This window comes from Cygnus atratus, chromosome 21 (genome assembly GCF_013377495.2).
Source record: "Cygnus atratus isolate AKBS03 ecotype Queensland, Australia chromosome 21, CAtr_DNAZoo_HiC_assembly, whole genome shotgun sequence".
Taxonomy (NCBI): Eukaryota; Metazoa; Chordata; class Aves; order Anseriformes; family Anatidae; genus Cygnus; species Cygnus atratus.
In genome coordinates, this window is record NC_066382.1 from 8284284 (window position 1) to 8301622 (window position 17339).

Below are 17339 nucleotides of genomic sequence, written 5' to 3' on the forward strand. Positions count from 1 at the left end.
AATACGAACAGTCTTTTTTTTTTTTTTTTTTTCGTCATGCTACTGGCGGAGCTGGAATTGACAGCTCTAACAAAACAACTTGTTGCATGAGACTGGCAAAGGACTGCAGTCTGAGCAGGAATCTCTCTTTGTAGCACTGCAAGAAAACAGCCAAGCCTGCCTTTTTTGAATCCTCCAGAAGTGACCTTGAAACCTGTTGTAGTGATGCCATTTGTATTCCAATGGCCAGAATAGTTGGCTGTGCCATTCATGGCTGAGGATCCCAGCCAAAAGCGTTTCCCTGGTGGTATGCAGAGGCCCCAGAACAGAGCAGGTCTCATCATGTCATTATGGGTTTCTAATTAATATCCATTTGTTTCCAAGATGATCTGCCTGATCACATGCCAGCACCAGAATTTCATTCGCATCCCTGCAGAGACAGCTTGACAGTAGACAGGGACCACAACCCCTGTCCCTGCCTGCCTGCTGCTCTTTACCAGGTAACACATAGCCTGGTGTCAAAGCTACATAGCCGAGGATATTATCCCCCTGCCCCATGCATTTATCCAAAAATTAACACTTGCTTATGCAAATATTGGCTCATTAGGTCTTCCCCTCAATCCATCAATAGATGGCAGCACATAGCCCGCTTCCAGAACTTGTTCAGGTATTGTTCAATACTGTTTCAATATTATTCAATACCTGAACTTGTTACTCCCTGCACTGTTTGGCGATTTTCACCCCCCCTTTTCATTTTTTCCCCCCTCTTCATTTTTTTTCTTTTTCATGCAAAGTGTGGCCAAACTCTTTTGCTTCCACAATGACACATCAGGCAAAACTTTCTGAGAGCACTGTTAGAGCTGTGTGCAGAAGAACCAGCAGTTTTCAGGTGTGCAAGTCGGTACTATGTGACGGTTGATTAAGAAACCACGGTGTCACACACAGGAAAGGGATTACATCTTTGCTGGCTGGTGGGTCTCCTGTGCAGGCAGAGTGTGATCAGTGAGCAGCTGTGCTTTAGTGAGGCCAGCGGGGCCACTCTGTGGCCTTCTGCTGTTTAAGGTAGCTCATTGGCCCATTCCTTGTCCACAACAAGATCTGACAGCACTGCTCTGGCGGGGTCCCACTTCTTTCCTGAAGGCTTTGCTTTAGTTGAAGTTAAGAACCAGTTCGGGGCAGACCTATAGCAGGTTATACTTAATTATTGCAAACTTTGCTTCTGGCCTGCAAACCAAGGAGTGTGCATGTGCATGTTGGGAGTTGCCTGCCTCACCCGACACCTCAGTTATCCTGACCTTTGCTGCTGTCTTCATTATACTGCTCCTTTCCAAGTGCATGGACACTAGTCTAATAGCAGAAGGCACAGATAACAGACATACGGAAGATCTCTGTCCTAGTTGCCAAGGGCTCAAGAATAAATGAACGGTACTGCCCTCACACAGGGAGGTTTTGGCAAGGAGTCACCTGCAAAGCCAGCTCCCACCTGGCAGCACAAAGGCCACTTGGAAGGGCAGACACCTGCCTCTCGGTGCACCAGGCTCAGCAACTGCTTATTTGAGTGCCTCTCACAGGCTGCTCAGCTTAGGCACAGCCCCATGGTGCAATGCTGACAGGTAACCCAGCCCTCTCCTTCTCCATCCTGCTTACTGGGACCATCTGGAAGCTCTCAGAGCTTGCTCAAGTTAAATTCACCCTGAGGCCCTGTTTGAGCTATGAGCTGGGTTGGGTTACTGATAGACAGGGAACATAAACAAACCAAGGCCAGGCTCTTTGAGAGGAACAAAGGGCACCCCTGGTATGTCACTGCAGCGCCACACAAATTGAGGTCTCCTCTGACCCAACAGTAGGTTGGGAGCCCATGCGCCCAGTGAGGACAGTGTGGTCCCACCGCACATCCTGCTGTATGTAGGCCAGTGTACTGCACACGTACACCGGGGACATGCATGGCCTTGGGAAGCACCGTGGCTTGCAGTGACTCCTTTGTCCATTGCGTTTCCTTGGGTCAGCCAGACACCTGTGGCGTCACAGCTGGGACCGCATGCGACCCCTCTGGCTCAGCCTCTGCAGGTCTGGTGAGCCGGGTGAGTTCCCTGCCTGCGGTGCTGGATCCTGCCTGGTGGCACTGCCCTCAGGAGAGGTGCAGGACTAGGGGAGCTGAGATGGTCACTGGGACAGAGCAGGCACAAACCACACCAGCCGTGTGCTGTGAAGCGAAGGGTTGGCAACTGGACAAACAGCTGAGGGCAGAGCACGAGGACCTGGACCCACTGCCAGCACTATACGGCCCTGCGCCCCCCTCTCCCTGCAGGGCCTGCGGGCAGAGCACTCAGTGCCCTCCCCTCTGCGGGGCCCACAGGGGCCCAGCCCTCCCCGCCTCAAGGTGGAAGGCAGGTGGCCCACGGCCGCCTCTCGCCCGCCTCACCGCTCCTCCGTCACGTGCCGCGGGAGCCGGCCCGCGGCCGCCTCAAGATGGCGGCCCACGGCCGCGGAGGGAGGGGCGGGGCGGGGCGGGGCGGGGCGGGGCGGCTGGGGTTGGAGCGTTATTGTTTCCACGGCTGTCGCGGGCGCGCGTCGTGTCCGCCGCGCAGCGCCCAGTAAAGGTAACCATGGCGACGGCGGGGCGAGGGGCCCGGCCCTGGCGGCTGCGCGGGGGAGCCGGGGTCGGCGGGACGCTAAGCGGGGCGGGGGGGCGTTGCCATCCGCAGCGCTCCCGGCCGGCCCGGGCTCGCTGTCCCGTCTCCCCCACCTCAGCGTGGGGGGCCTAGCTGAGGCCGGGGTCTGTCCTGTGCGGGGCAGTTTGGTCCCAGGCCCCTGCTCGTGGGGGATGGGGGCGAAGGAATGTCTGTGCTCTGCTTCACGGAGGCCCCTCTGAGGCTGTGGGACCTTTGTAGGCAACCCAAGCAAGCTGAAGAGAGCCTACGGGCTGCCCTTTACTGCACCGCTGTGGTCCTGGCTGGGCGATGGATTCTATGCAGGAGTGTTGCGTTAAATCAAGATTAATGTAGCTATTCTGTGTGTCACCAGATTTGAATGATCGCTTTTCCTGTCACTTAAAATTGTGTGTCCATTCCATTGAAAGCAAAATGTTGATTACATCGCTGCCGTGACAAATATGTCAAGGCTCTTGTCTATCATTACAAATACTTAGAAGCAAAGATGTGTCCACCAGAATTTTAGCTCTACTTGTGAGCTGTATACTACTGACCTCCTGCAAAGCTGTCTCTCATCATATGCACTTACTGGTTCTTGGAGTTGTGTTCCCTTCTTGAACAGAAGCTGTGAACATTCCCCAAATGTTTTTAAAGGCAGGCAAGAAAGGAAATTATCTTTGGTGGCTTTTACAACAGCAGATTCATATCCTTTTCATTGGAGCTCTATGACCGCTAATTAAGTCTGTTCATTGAGATGATACATTGGAAGACCAACTCATCAAGGGACAAATAAATAAGTTTGTAATGGGTCAAGAAATCAGTGGCCTGTTCCAGTTTCTCTTGTGATCACCAGTTCAGTAGAACTGTTGCAGAGGAGATGGGTGGAAGGGAGGAGCAGGGCTGCAGGGTCAGAAGCAGCCTGTTCGCAGGTTGGGTTAGATGTATTATGGAAATTAAATGTGCTGTGGTGGGTCCTGGTCAATAAAACCCTTCTCCCCAGAGAAAGACAGGCTTACAGGTGAGTCTCGAGTAATTTCTTCTGGTGGAAAGGAAGGCAACCTGATATATTGACCCAAAGATAACGTAAGGCAGCATAATTCTGCCTTTTGGTAACTTTGACCGTTGCTTTGGGTTTGTGATGCTCTTTCCCTTTGTGATTTCCGTCTTTCATTGGAGTAGCCCTATTCCAGGAATGAATGGCAACAGCCCTTGCTTTGAAGGGTAATGGAAAACTTGCTGTTAAGAACTGTAGCACATCTATTTGTTTTTCAATCTATTGTATTTCCATTTAAAGTATCAGTGCAGACAGCCAAAATGTTGCTTGTTTTTGTGATATATATTCTGCTGCCTTTAGAGACCAGGGAGCACCGAATTTAGTCAAAGTGTTGCTTGTTTTCCTCTTATCTGTCTGCACTGATGCTCTGAACTGAAATAAAATAGATTGAAAAACAAATGGGTGTGCTTGCGTTCCTTATACAGGATTTTACATTATCCTCTGGGAGTTCTGCCTGCTCTGGCCCTTTGGAGCACCCCAGGGAATGGTAATGACCTCTCAGCCTCTTTCAACTTTTCAAAGACAGAATTACTTTTGGTGGGAGAGGTAAGAAAGTTGAATTGCGGTATATAATTTTCTGGCTTCCTAATAACCCTTCTTCTAAGGTCATCATCTTTGTAACAAGAAGACAGGAAACTGGCAAACACAAAAAGTATTTAGATTCTGATTTAAGGCTGTCACTGACTTTAATTCCTCTGTTGGCTCAGAGCTGAAAACAGAGAGTTGCCCCTTGCTTGGAGGCTGCTGTCCTACCCAAGGGACTGCAGGGCCAAGGGATGGGAGAGAACAGATCTCATCTTTCCGTTCTGCTGTGTTTACTGGTTTAGATGAATCCTTTGGAAAGAGCCTTTGAATAAGTGCAGAACAGGCAACAGGGTAAGCTTGTCTCCTGGCTGCGAGGAACTTTCCTGGGCTGACACCTGGGCTTGCTTCAGTGACCCACTTTGGGTTTTAGCTGCTTGGAGCAGAAAGCCAAGAGTGCAGGGAACAGGAGGATTAATGGGGCTGCTCCTGTGAGACTCTAGTGATCATATGTGTCAGAAGTCACAGAGGAGTTGGATTCTTTCATTTACTGATCTCTTTCTGTTCACTTGACTTTTTTTTTTTCCTGGCAGCTTTGTTCTAGCTTTTTTACTGCTTGCATACAATTTGCTTTCTTGCGTACTTTTGCATTGGAAGTCGTAGGCTTTGTGTGTGTGTGTTGCGTTGTAGTGTGCTGAGCTGAGTTGGTAGCCAAGTGTGGTCAGCAGAGGGAGCACAAGGCTGGGGGTTTATATGTTTAAAAAGTGGTGTTATGGTATTACTTAATGTCTTGGCATTGCAGCAATCTTTTTTTTTTTTTAAATTAAAAAAAGCCTGTTACAAGTGTATGTCAAAGAAGAATTACAGACATGGAATACATCCTCAAGTTGGCCACTGAGATCATAGAATCTTAGAATCACAGAATGGCTCAGGTTGGAAGGAACCTTAAAGATCATCCAGTTCCACCCCCTGCCCTAGGCAGGGATGCCACCCACTAGATCAGGTTGCCCAGAGTCTCGTCCAACCTGGTCCTGAGCATCTCCAGGGATGGGGCATCCACAGCTTCTCTGGGCAACCTGTTCCAATGCCTCACCACCCAGAGCAGAACAGGCCAAGGGGAGGCCTCATGGCGGCCTGCAGCTCCCTCATGAGGGGAGCAGAAGGGCAGGCGCTGAGCTCTGCTCTCTGGGGTCAGTGACAAGACCCGAGGGAATGGTATGGAGCTGTGACAGGGGAGGGAGGGTCAGGCTGGGTGTTAGGAAAAGGTTCTTCACCGAGAAGGTGGTTGGGCACTGGAATAGGCTCCCCAGGGCAGTGGTCATGGCACCGAGCCTGACGGAGTTCTAGAAGTGTTAGGACAATGGTCCCAGACATAGTTTGATTTTTGGGTGGTCCTGTGCAGACCCAGGAGTTAGACTCAGTGATCTTCGTGGGATGATTCTGAGTTGTGACTCTGGATAGTCTATGATTCTGTGATCCCAGTCTTCCCTGTCTACTTGTCCTCCTAGAAATTAAAGCCTGGGGAGAAGATGTGGACCACGTCATGTCCCTTGTAAGTCAATGTGTTAGGACTGTGGTGTGCTAAGAAGGGAGGTGCTGACAAACCCAGGCTACAAGCAATCATCTGTCTTCACTGCTCAGTTGCTCCTGCTGATCTTAGCAGTGATGTGGGGAGAAACTTAACTGCTCCCAAACTGCTTAGTGCTTTGTAGGTCAAAACTGACACTTCACATTCTCCTCTGCATTTGATAGATAGTCTGAGCAGGTCTTCCTGCATTGGTTCCTTTAGTTCTTGGGTGCAGACAGTGTGTGGCACTGCAGTGCCTGATCTGAAGAGCACTCACACATCTTAGAGCTCTGTGGTAGGAGTCATGGGTGGGAGTTTCTTTTCTCCTTTTTGGAACTCCTGGCACTTAATTTTCACACTTAAGCTCCTTCTGAAATATTTGTTTGAACAGTGTCTGGATTCTGCAGCTTTAGTTGGGTAAGTTGCTGAATTTGGGGCGTCTCAGTTAAGAATGGAGCCTCTTCTTGCTGTAACCACTAAACTGTGGTATAATAAACTACTAGGGGTTGTAAACTGAAAAAATGATTTTTGCTTCCTTTTGCTAGTAGAATCCTTTGTTTTTTCTTTAGCTGGACCTTGTGAAAGCAGTGTGGACACCAAGGCAAGGGGAGGCCACTAGATCCTGGAGCCATGGAGCTTCCCAGTTACAGCAAGCAGTTGCTGCAGCAGCTGTACACACTCTGCAAGGAGCAGCAGTTCTGCGATTGCACCATCTTCATTGGGACTGTTCATTTTAGAGCACACAAAGTTGTTTTGGCTGCTGCCAGTGTGCTTTTTAAATCCTTGTTGGATAGCACAGATACCATCTCCATTGATGCTTCTGTGGTGACACCGGAGGAGTTTGTGCTGTTGCTGGAGATGATGTACACTGGCAAACTCCCGATGGGGAAACACAACTTCACCAAAGTCATCTCTGTGTCGGACAGTCTGCAGATGTTTGATGTGGCTGTTAGTTGCAAAAACCTCCTTAGAGACCTCCTCAGCTCCTCAACTCAGGATCAGATAGTGAGAGAGGTCTCCAGCCAGCCAGCAGAGTCATCTGGAAACAGTGCTGAAGCTGATTACCTGCCCCAGTCTGAAAAACCTCCTGCTGAAGAAAAAACAGATACCCAGCACCCTCAGAGAGTGTCCCCTTCTCCTGGCCCTGTAGAAGCAGAAATGGAAGGAGGTGTTTCTCTTCCTGACCAAGAGCTTACTGCGAATCACACCTGGGTTCCACAGGACACAGTGCTGAGCAGCTCTGGATCCCTCAGGGCAGATTCAGGCTCTCATCCTGACCAGCCTGCCTGCACAGAGCAGTGTGGCTGTGCAGAAGAGGAGCCTGCTGAGCCTCTGGAGAAGAAAGGAAGAATGAGTGATTTAGGTGAGACTTCACAGGTCTGGGCACAGGATTGCCTTGTAGTGATTTACAACACGGTTGCATTACACTTTCTTGGTATGGGGGATCTTTTTCTCCGCATTTCTTCATTCTAGTTTGCCCTGGGTTGGTAGCAGCGCTGGTGTGTACCCCTGTTCTGTAGGGACTTTCTTCCTTCGGCACAGTTCCTTAGGCCTTTGTGATTGTTTCTCTCTTAGCGCTTTACCAGAGCTGTAGTGAGCAAAACTTTTCTATCCATGCATATGATTGCATCTGATGTACAGTGGGATCTGTGTTAGTGCAGGACATGGGGTTGATAACACAATCTTTGTAACAGTAAGTGAACAGAGTTGCCTGCTAATACTACCTTATCTTTTAAACTTGTGTTCAGCATGGGAGGAAAACAGAGGCTGCACTGGATTTAAAATAAATGTTCCATTTATAACTAGTGTTAAATAAACTGTTGGTTTTTCCTCCAGGCTTCATGATATCTTTAGAAGGGATTTGTGAGTCACAGTTTTCATATTACAGCCAATGTGTTGGTTACAAACAGATGCTTTTCAATCCATCATGCTTTTTGTGAATCCCTTCAATTAGCAAATAACTCATCATGTTTCTCTCACACAGCAGCAGAGAGCAAAAGCTGTGAACTGGATTTCTTTCTTCGATACGAAAGTGTTTTCTCTGAGGCCCTTTCTGATGCCCATGCTGTTCTGAGAAGACTAGAAGAGTGCAGAGAAATTGATGCCTCTCAAAGGCAGGTAGGTGTGTTTATTGGAAAAATAATACAAGTCTTGTCTTTTCCACCCTGCGGAGGGCTAGAATAGTTTTGGCCCTGCCCAAGAAATATTTTCATGGGGAAACTGGGGCTTTGGTGCTTTGTTGTTTGAAGGGCAAATTGTGCTCACCCGAACGACACCCTTGAGAAGCATCTGTAAGAGCAAGCTGCTCATGCGTGTAGGTAAGGAAGTATATGTCCTGCCCGAAGACATCTTCAGTGCGTGGTAGGAGTGCTCTGACACTCCTTCTGTTTGTGGTATTTGCTTTGGGAACTGTATCAACATGGCCATGACTGACACACGAGATCCCAAAACAGACTTCCTGAGCCCATGGTGGAGGCTCACTGTGGAGCATCTGCTCTGCTCTGCTTTGCAGGCCGTTCACCAGCAGTGTCACAGGTGGTGATGGATGTGTGGCATGTTGGCCTGCTGTCCCATGATGCTTCTTCTGGTGGTGTGCCACTTTAAAAGCAGTCATTGCAGATGAATGATGCTCAGGTTGGTATTGGAAGATAGTTGAGTCTAATGCTTGGTTAACACTGAAGGGTACTGTGGGCTCTGAACAACAGATGCCAGCCATCACAGTAGCTCAAAGCCACCAAAGAATCACAGAATCATCTAGGTTGGAAGAGACCTCCAAGGTCATCTAGTCCAACCTCTGACCTAACTCTAACAAGTCCTCCACTAAACCTTATCACTAAGCTCAACATCTAAATGTCTTTTAAAGGCCTCCAGGGATGGTGACTGAACCACTTCCCTGGGCAGCCCACCCCAATGCCTAACAACCCTTTCAGTAAAGAAGTTCTTCCTAATATCCAACCTAAACCTCCCCTGGCGCAACGTTAGCCCATTGCCCCTCGTCCTGTCACCAGGCACGTGGGAGAGTAGACCAACCCCCAGCTAACAGCAGGTTACACCTGCAGTGGCACTGCTGAAGTTCCTGTATTTGTGTAGTGGCCATGCAGGGGGGACATGGGGGCACTGCTTCAGTGCAGCATCTGGGGAAGAGCCATGGTTGTTGTGTGCTTGCTCTGCTCATCTGGGCTGCTTCTGATGGAGCTGTTTTCAGGCCAGGCTGCCTGGCTGCATGAATTGCCCTCTATAGCTTTTCTGTATATAAAGAAATAAGAGCATGGTAGTTTTGTTACCAACTTTTTGGTGACTCTGTGGTTAGCCTGACTTTCGAAGTCAAGAACTCATGTTCCCCGGATTAGAGGGCAGAGATCTGTAGGTCTTACAAGCTCACTGGTAGGGAAGCTGTCTGGGTTTCAGTCACCTGGGCCCAGCGGTACCAGTCTGCCAGTGTGACAAGGGATGTTTTTGGCCAAGACAGCTTTCTGCCTTTGAAAACCAAAGTCAACATCTTTACTAGAAGAAAAAAAAAAAGTATGATAGCAGGTAGGAGAATTCCCTTGAGTCAGTGAATATAGATTTTTTTTTTTCTGATGAGCCTTTGAATGTTCATGGGAGAGAAGTCTATGTTCCCTTAGTGGCTGACCCCTTTGATGTTCAGTTTAAAAATGCTGGAGCTTTAGGAGGGAGATGGGGGTCCTAATTCATGGTTGCAGTTGCAAGCCTGGCCAGGCTGACAAGCACCTTTGAGTGCATTGCTCTCTGCATGCCTGCAGAAAGATTACATTTTTGTGTGTTGGTTCATCTTCTGGATTAGAAAACGATGTCAGGTTTAAGGTTTTACCCATTCCACACATTGGTAATTGAAGCTCGACTGGAGCGGCACCTCTGGGAGGGTGCCGTGCTCAGGGGTACGTGGACAGGCGCTGCCAGAGGGCAGCCTGTGCCAGCATGTCCCCCTCACCTGCTAACACCCCATGCTGCAGGTAGGCAAGTACACTGCCTTGCTTCTGTAATGGCCTAGGAAGCCCCATTTTCTGTTGCTTTGCAGTAACTATAATGTTTTGAGTTTCTTCAGGCCTGGCAGATGAGGTTGGTGGGCCCTTATATGCCATATGCCCTGCCCGTTTTGCTCCCAAATGAGTTGTTGCTGTAGGGCCCAAATGGGAAGCTGCGGAGCTCAGAGGCAGTCTGGGTATCTGACTGCAGAATGGCACCTGGACAATTTTTCTGTAGCTGTAAATAAATGCTGAATAAAAGAAATGGATTTTCTTTAAGCCTTACAGAAAAATCACTTCTCAGCTGCAACAAGCATGAAAAGTGTCAGACCCAAAGGCAGTGGGGAGGGGGGATGCAGCTCAGTGTAAGTAAGGGCTTAGGTGAAAACTCTCAGTTCAGCCTATTCCGTTCCTCTCTGAGCTCCTGCTGGAATAAGCAGGAGCTGTTGGCACTGGCACTGGTCTGGGCTCTGTTTTCAGCAGAGGGTGTTGCTTTTTCCCATAAGGGCCCTGTGTTTTCTTTGGGGCCACCATATATTGGCATATTTCATGCTTAAAGTGTAAGTTCAGCTCAGAAGAGCCCAGCTCGGGATGTGTAATTACGGCTGAAATTGTCAGTGGTAGAAAGTCATTGGTTTTTTTCCTCTTTTTTTTTTTTGTTTCCTTTTTGTATTATTTTACCAGTTATTTGCTTGAAGTCTCTTGGGTGCCTCAGGGCAAGTAAAGTCAATCTGTAAGCCAGTGAGATGGCTGTAGATGCAACCACGCCATGAGAGGTGCTGCCTTTTCTTCATGCTATGTGGTCTGGTAGGGAGTGCTTGCCATGCTGCAGAGGAGAGTTCCGATCCCTCGTGCACATCCTGGTCACGAGTCCTTTGTGGGTACATTGTCTCTACAGGCAAGCAGTATTGGGTTTTTGATGCACAGCACTGGGGCTTGGGAGTGTTGGTGGCGGTTTTGCCAGCTGCTTTTAGAGCCAAGGCTGCTCTGGCTTTAAGCTCCTTAGGTTTCAGTGAGAGTTTGCTTTAGACATCTCCCTCTGTTTCTGTTCCTTTGCTCGTGAGCTTGTCTGTGAATGGGTGCCTTGTTTCCTGCAGCGGGCCAGTAGCCCTATGTTCTATGGCGTTGTGCTGTGCTTCCTTTCAGTGTGGCTGCCTTATTTCCAGGTACATCCAGTAGAAGTTTAAGTTGCAGGATTTTTTGCCAGTGAGGCTTGGTTTTGTCAGAATTTTTACTTTTCTCTAAGTTTGTTGCTACCTTCTGCTCCCTGGGCTGAAAAATGCAGATGTACCCTTATACGTTGGTTTTCTATTTAAGATGATGTGTTTTTGTGGGGGGTTGTTTTTGTTTTGAAGTCTCTCTGTGTAACTCACATGAACTATTCCTACCTAATTTGGTTCTGGCCTGGACAGAACCTGCTTGAAAATGAGAACAAGACTGAAACTGCAGTAATCTGGGGAAGCGTGGAAGGGCTTTGCTGGTGTCAAGTCTTAGCTTCCTGTGCTCTCTTAGAGAAACTCAATTCAAATTATTGCACAGCTCATTTGTTCCCTCTACTACTGGTTTCAGATGAAGTGGGGGACCGTTGATTCTCTAGTTCAGAATAAATGTCACTGTGCTTGTGCATCACTTCCACTGCATATGGGCCTGTCCAATTATTGCTGTCCTTCGTTTGCAGTTGCTGGAATTTCTGGATGCGGCATAAAAAGGTTTGCTGTTATTTTCCGCATCCTGATTAGGAGTGTGAGCTGCCAAGTTTGTCTGTTTTCCTGGTGGCAAAGCTGCAGGAACTTTTTCATTGCTTCATGGCTTTTTACAGAGAGCTCTTGCACCTGAGGCATGTCTCACAGTGGGAGCAGAAGCATGGATGAGATGTGAAAATCCACCTATAGGGAAAAGGCAAGGCTGGGGATTAGTGGCCAGCTGGATTTGTGGTTGCACTGCCTGCTGCTCTGCCTCTCTCCCCACATCCCTGTGGGAAATCTGCAGGCTCAGTTATGGGCCTTTGCACTCCCGGCATGGGATGTGCACTACTTGCCCACCTGGTTTACGTGTTCTCCAGGTCAGTCAGCAGCTGGAGCTGCTGAATGCCCCCCAGGACACTGCCCGGGACTGCACATGAATTTATTTAGCTCAGCTCTTGCCTCAGGCTCATGCCCTGTAGGGCTGGCCCCCAGCCCCTCCTCAGGCATCTCTGTCCCCACCCAAAAACCCTTACTCTCACAATCCTGTCCAGCTATCTTCCTATGAATTTTTGTTTGCTGTGGGGAGGGGAGTTGGTGCCTGGCTGGGAGGGCACAGCACTTTTGCCCATTTCAAAAGCAGGTTGTGGCATGGCATGAGCAGCCTTGGGTGTCTTCGTGGCCAAAGCTCCAGGGAGTGTTAGAAGAAGCAAAAGAATTTGGAGCATGAAGGAGCAATGGGGAAGAGCAAGAGATCCTGCAGTGGGATGAGGGGATGTAGCAGCATAGGAACTGAAGGCATTAGGAAAGAAATCCCCCAAAATGTGGAAGATAATGTGGAGATAGGGGCCTATCTCCTGTGGTGTTTCTTACCCCGGGGCTGCCGTGGAATTGAGGAGGTTTAAGATGAGCTGGAGGGACGTTCTCATGGTGTGTGATCATTGAGGTACTGGTAGGACTGTGAGCAGCTGGGTCGTTGCAGGCACCACAACTGACACCTGCAGTCGGGGCTGAATTTCTCAGTGGACTTTGATGCCATTTGGTGGTACATCTCAAGCTGAAGTCAGTTCTTAGTGACTTGGTTTCCCTGCCCCCAGGGAAACTGCCCCAGACTGTCTCTTGCCCCAGTCTGGAAGCTGACTGCATGCTGCTTTGTGCCGATTTAGCCATGAAGGGTTTTGCAAGTGTCCCATGCAGTGAAAGCCTAATAGATGAGGCTATAATATGTGGGCACCTTACCACTGAATGGAAGCTGGGATTCCAGCTTAATATCACTATTTCTCCAGTTCTTCCAGGTTCTTTGGGAGCTGCTTTTGCTTCAAAGTCAGTCTAAAATGCACTGTGCACTCATTCAAAACAATGCTAAAAGGCTGTTGCTCCCACTGAGCAACGTGTCTGAGGAAAGGTCTTCCAGAAATAGATTATAAATAGCAGAGTCTTTCAGTTTCTGAACTCATTTCCATTAACGAAAACCATGCACTGTGGAAGGGATGTTAAGTGGATCTCTGGGTAGTAATGCTGTGCTGATTTTAATTAAAAAAAAAATAAATAAATTACAGCAATGCAAGTTACATTTCATACATATTAAAAACATGTATTTGAGAAGGTGCTGAGCACCTTTGGGAAGGTAAGATTTGAGATATTTTGCGGGATCAGTCTCATCAGGTAGGGGCCAGACATGCAAACCTTGAGAACAAACATGATCTGGTTATCAAGTTTTATTAAAAATTGATGCTTGGATTAAAAAAATACCTTTAAGCTTGTTCTTCAGCACATCTGCTACATGTCTTTTTTTCCTTCACAACAGAGCCCTTCATGTCCACGTCTCTCTGTTTGGCAGGAAAAATGCCATTAGTGGGTAAGAACTGGGACTCCTGCAGCTCCCCCTCTGTGGACGCTCCTTGCAATAGGTTATTGCACTGTCACGCTACCCTAAAATATGAGCATTTACACCTGCTAGGAAAAGCAAGTCCACCATCTCCATGGTGTGGCCTCAAGCAGTTACATTCAGTCTTTTTATAGAAATAAAAATGACAATGACAGCAGAAAATGGCCATTATCTCAGGAGCTGGGCTAAGCTCTCCACTTCAAAGGTACTTTTATAGCATTCCTGGAGTCTGTAATAAAGAATGTCTGCTCTGAAAGGCTGGCATCCCTTGTGGAGAGCTGGGGAGCGTGTGTCTTTAGGGGCAGTATTTACAGCGTTAAAGGGCTCCAGGGAAATGGGATCAAGAGTTCCAGCTTTTTCTTTTCATTTATTTCCATAACTGCACAGGCAAGTTTGCTTCTGGTTCCTATTTTGGGTCACTGGAGTGGATTTTGGAGCTCCGAGCTTGATAACCAGGTGTGCTGAGAGCCCACAACAGACAGCACTTGTGTGCCTAACCTCCAAAGCTTGTGCCCAAAGCTAGGAGATGCGACTCCATTGTGATTTTGGAATGGGAATTCCTAAAAGTCCCACCTAAAATGCTCTCTGCTTTCTATGCAAGTGCTCTCCTCGTTCTGCGCTGAAATCTTGTATTCCCTGCTCTAGTCTTGGGCTTCTTAAATAAGTGTTTACAATATGTCTTATTAGGTCAGTTAGTTATTGGCATTTTGCTGTTAGGAGAGCCCTGGTCCGAAGAGGTGTGTTTGGTGCTGGAACGGGGCCATTCACCAGCTCCCATCGGCAGAGCTCACTGCAAGGAGAAGAGCTGGCAGGCAGGGCTTGTTGCCCTCCTTGCTGGGGCTGGTGGCCACAGCCCAGACATCTCCTGGGGCTGAATTCAATGCAGGCAGGGCCTCAGTGAGCTCAACCTCTGTTGGTGTGCATGTGTATATGGGTTTCTGTGTTTTTATTTTTTTCCTCCCCTCAACAAAACCCCCAGGATTCTTCTGCTTTTTGCTTGTATCAGGCAGTTGGCTGTGTTGTTAAACCTCCCCTGTGCTTGCCTGTTCTCTTGTAGGCTCTGGTTACCTGTCTGGCAGAGGCAGGGGAACAGTCGTTGTTCACAAAGCTGTTGGGCGAAGTGAAGGATGCTGAGACCCTGGATGCACAGACCCTTGTGTCCTTACTGAAGCTGTTTCAAGATGTGAATCCCAAGCTGAGAGCAGCCTTGCTGGAGAAGGAACAGGACAGTGGAGAAGCCCTGCAGCAAACAGGTAGAGAACTGGGCACAGTTCTGGCAAAGTGAGTGGGTAACCATACAGGCAAAGCACCTTCAGAAACCTGGTCACATCCCTCTGGCAGGCTGCAGTGCTCCAGCATTTGTTCAATCCTTGTATCCTTACTCAGATACAGGAGGCTTATTGCGTGCTGGCCAAGATCCTGGAGTGTTTCTGTTCCACAGCAGCGGGTTGCGGGCAGCGCAGGGCTCTCCCCATTGTTGTCTGGAGGGTTGGATTGATGGCTGCAAAGCCAACATGGGCCAGAGCACAGCTGAACCTCAGGACTGAAAGCTCCTTTCTTAGTGGAGTCTGACACAAAGTAGTGGCTTTGCAAACCTGGTGTTAACCTCCAGCTTGCTTTATGGCTTTGTGCCCTGTTAGATAAATGAGATGTTTTCCTTTCACAGAGTTTAAAGAGAATCGTAAAGTGGTTTCTCTCTGCTGCTTGTGCTTGGGATGACCTTTGCTATTCACTTAGATCTTACACAAAGTCTCACTCGCTTCAGGAGCCTGTCAGTCCCTTCAGACTGACTTGTTTCTTCTCTTGTACTTCTGAATCCTTTTTCCCCCAGAGAGCGCGAAAGAGGGAAAGATGCTGACTGCTCGTTTGCTGGGATGCAGGGAGGAGCTGATCCAGAGCATGACACAGCTGAGCCCTATCATAGAGTTCCTGGAGGCAGCAGAAGAGGGATTCCTGACCACTTCAGAGAAGCGGGTAACAAATCCGTGAGAAGGAAGACTTTGTGGGTGAGGAGTGTATATATGTGTCTGCAAGGCACTGTCTTTCCACGTGGTTTGCCAAGCGATGGGGTAGCCTCACAGTGTGATTTCCCTTTGCGCAGCATGGACCTGGTGCCCTCAGCCACCCCTCTTATCTCTTGTTCTCTAGTCCCTTCATGAGCTTTGTTGCTCTTCTCTGCACACTCTGGAGCAACTTGATGCCCTTGTAGAGAAGGGCCCAAAACTGAACACAGTATTCAAGATGCAGTCTCACCAGTGCCACGTACAAGCGGATAATTACTTAGTCATAGACTCATTTAGGTTGGAAGAGACCCTTAAGATCAACTCCAACCATCAGCCTAACACTGAGCCACATCCCTAAGCGCCACAGCCACTTCTCTAGTCCTCCTGGCCATGCCACTTCTGAGGCAGGATGCCATTCCATGGGACTACCTAGGCGTGCTGCTGGTTTGTGTTCTGATATTTCGGGATGTGTTTAAATGCTCCTGTAACTAGCATCCTGTAACATCTCCCAGTTAATCCATATTCACTGCTTCTCTTAATTTGATTTGTTGCTGTACTTAGCACTGTGATACTGTCCCTGTTTCATTAGAGCTATTCAGGTCTAAGAGTTTGTAGGAAGCACTCGCAGTTTCTTTTCTGTTTCTTTGTCACAGGCAGTTTTGGACTGTTGTGAAGGTAGCTCTCAGAGGGAAGCCATCCACAATCTGCTCAAGAAGGTGGAAGAAGAGAAAACCCTGAAAGCTGAAAGTTTGGTCAAACTTCTGGGGGCTGTGAAGGCATCATTCCCTGGTCTCCACCTTCTGCTAGACAACTTGGTGGTAGCTTCAAATGTCTCTGACAAAGGTATGATGGGTGCACTACGTTCAGATATATGGGTCTTGGTTGAGGGAATTGCCAGGAAGTCTGGTTGCTTGTATATACTTGAGTGTGCTCTTATAATCTTAATTTCTTATCAGGGAATGAGATGGCCATTTTATTCGGACAAAATTCAGATTTGGAACACTGGACTAAGAGGACTGCCAGAAAGAAGCCTGCTGCTTTGCAATGAAATGAGCAATGTTGGGCAGAAGCCTGTTGCTGTCCTTCCTTGAGTTTGACACTGAAACTAGGCTATCGTATCTGGAAAACAGGAGAACTCTTCCTGCTAGTGTCAAGTTACTTTTTTGTGTTTGAGTCACTTAAATGCAGCAGTGTGTTTCTCCATAATAAACAAAACAATTTTCACATAATAAACTCTTCACAAGGGAAAGCATCTTTGCCAAAATCTGGTCCATTGGCAGCATTAACTCATGGTACAGATGTTGGCTGGCTTTGAAAGCAGGTATCTAAAACTTCCTCAAACTGACAGATGTCTTGACACTGAATGTAGGCAATGACCTACCTGGCTGCTGTCTTTTTGAATTTCTTTGTGGTTGACGGAGATTGTGGGCTTTTCCAGATCTTATCTTTTGACATATGAACGTGATTTCTGAGGGTTATCTTATCATCACCATTTTGACCTCCTGTGGGAACTACTAGAGAGATGAGTAACTTTTGCTCAATTAGCCTCTTGCCCTGTAATTTCCATTAATGTTAAAAGTGATGATGCGGTTCTGAGGCTTTAATCTGCTCAGTGCCAGGGAAACTTAGTTGGGCTTTGGTCCTTCCCTAGATCCAGGTAGTGTTTCTGCAGATCATGATTATTAACTTGTGGTCTCCTGGCTGGAGCAGTGTGCTTATGGGTGTCCCACACTTAGTGTCCCCATTAGACATCTTTATCATGGACAGCTAGTCCCCTTATTTCTGGTGGGTTTTTTTTGTTGTTTTGGTTTGTTTTTTTGTTGCCTGCCGGTGGTGCCGGGACTTGGAGTCCTCAGCCTTTCACATTGGGGTGGGTTTAGGCACAAGTCTGAGCAATTCAGATAGAGTGGCAAATTTCCCTGGCTCTGAAGTCACTTGAAAATTAAAAGCTAAATTAGTATGCAGTGAAACACAAATGATTGTTTAATAGAAAGCAAAACTGCACTC

The 17339-nt window shown here is 48.1% G+C and overlaps 1 protein-coding gene across 1 annotated transcript in view; it reads left to right on the forward strand.

Moving 5' to 3' along the window:
- The first annotated feature begins 2485 nt into the window (after nt 1-2485).
- The window catches only part of ZBTB40 (zinc finger and BTB domain containing 40), a 31388-nt gene continuing 16534 nt past the window's right edge, over nt 2486-17339 (forward strand). The window contains 6 exon segments of the mRNA XM_050714876.1: nt 2486-2579; nt 6343-7136; nt 7758-7891; nt 14387-14582; nt 15161-15303; nt 15986-16175. Of these exon segments, the coding sequence (XP_050570833.1) occupies nt 6404-7136; nt 7758-7891; nt 14387-14582; nt 15161-15303; nt 15986-16175 (1396 nt within the window). The 5' untranslated portion in view covers nt 2486-2579; nt 6343-6403.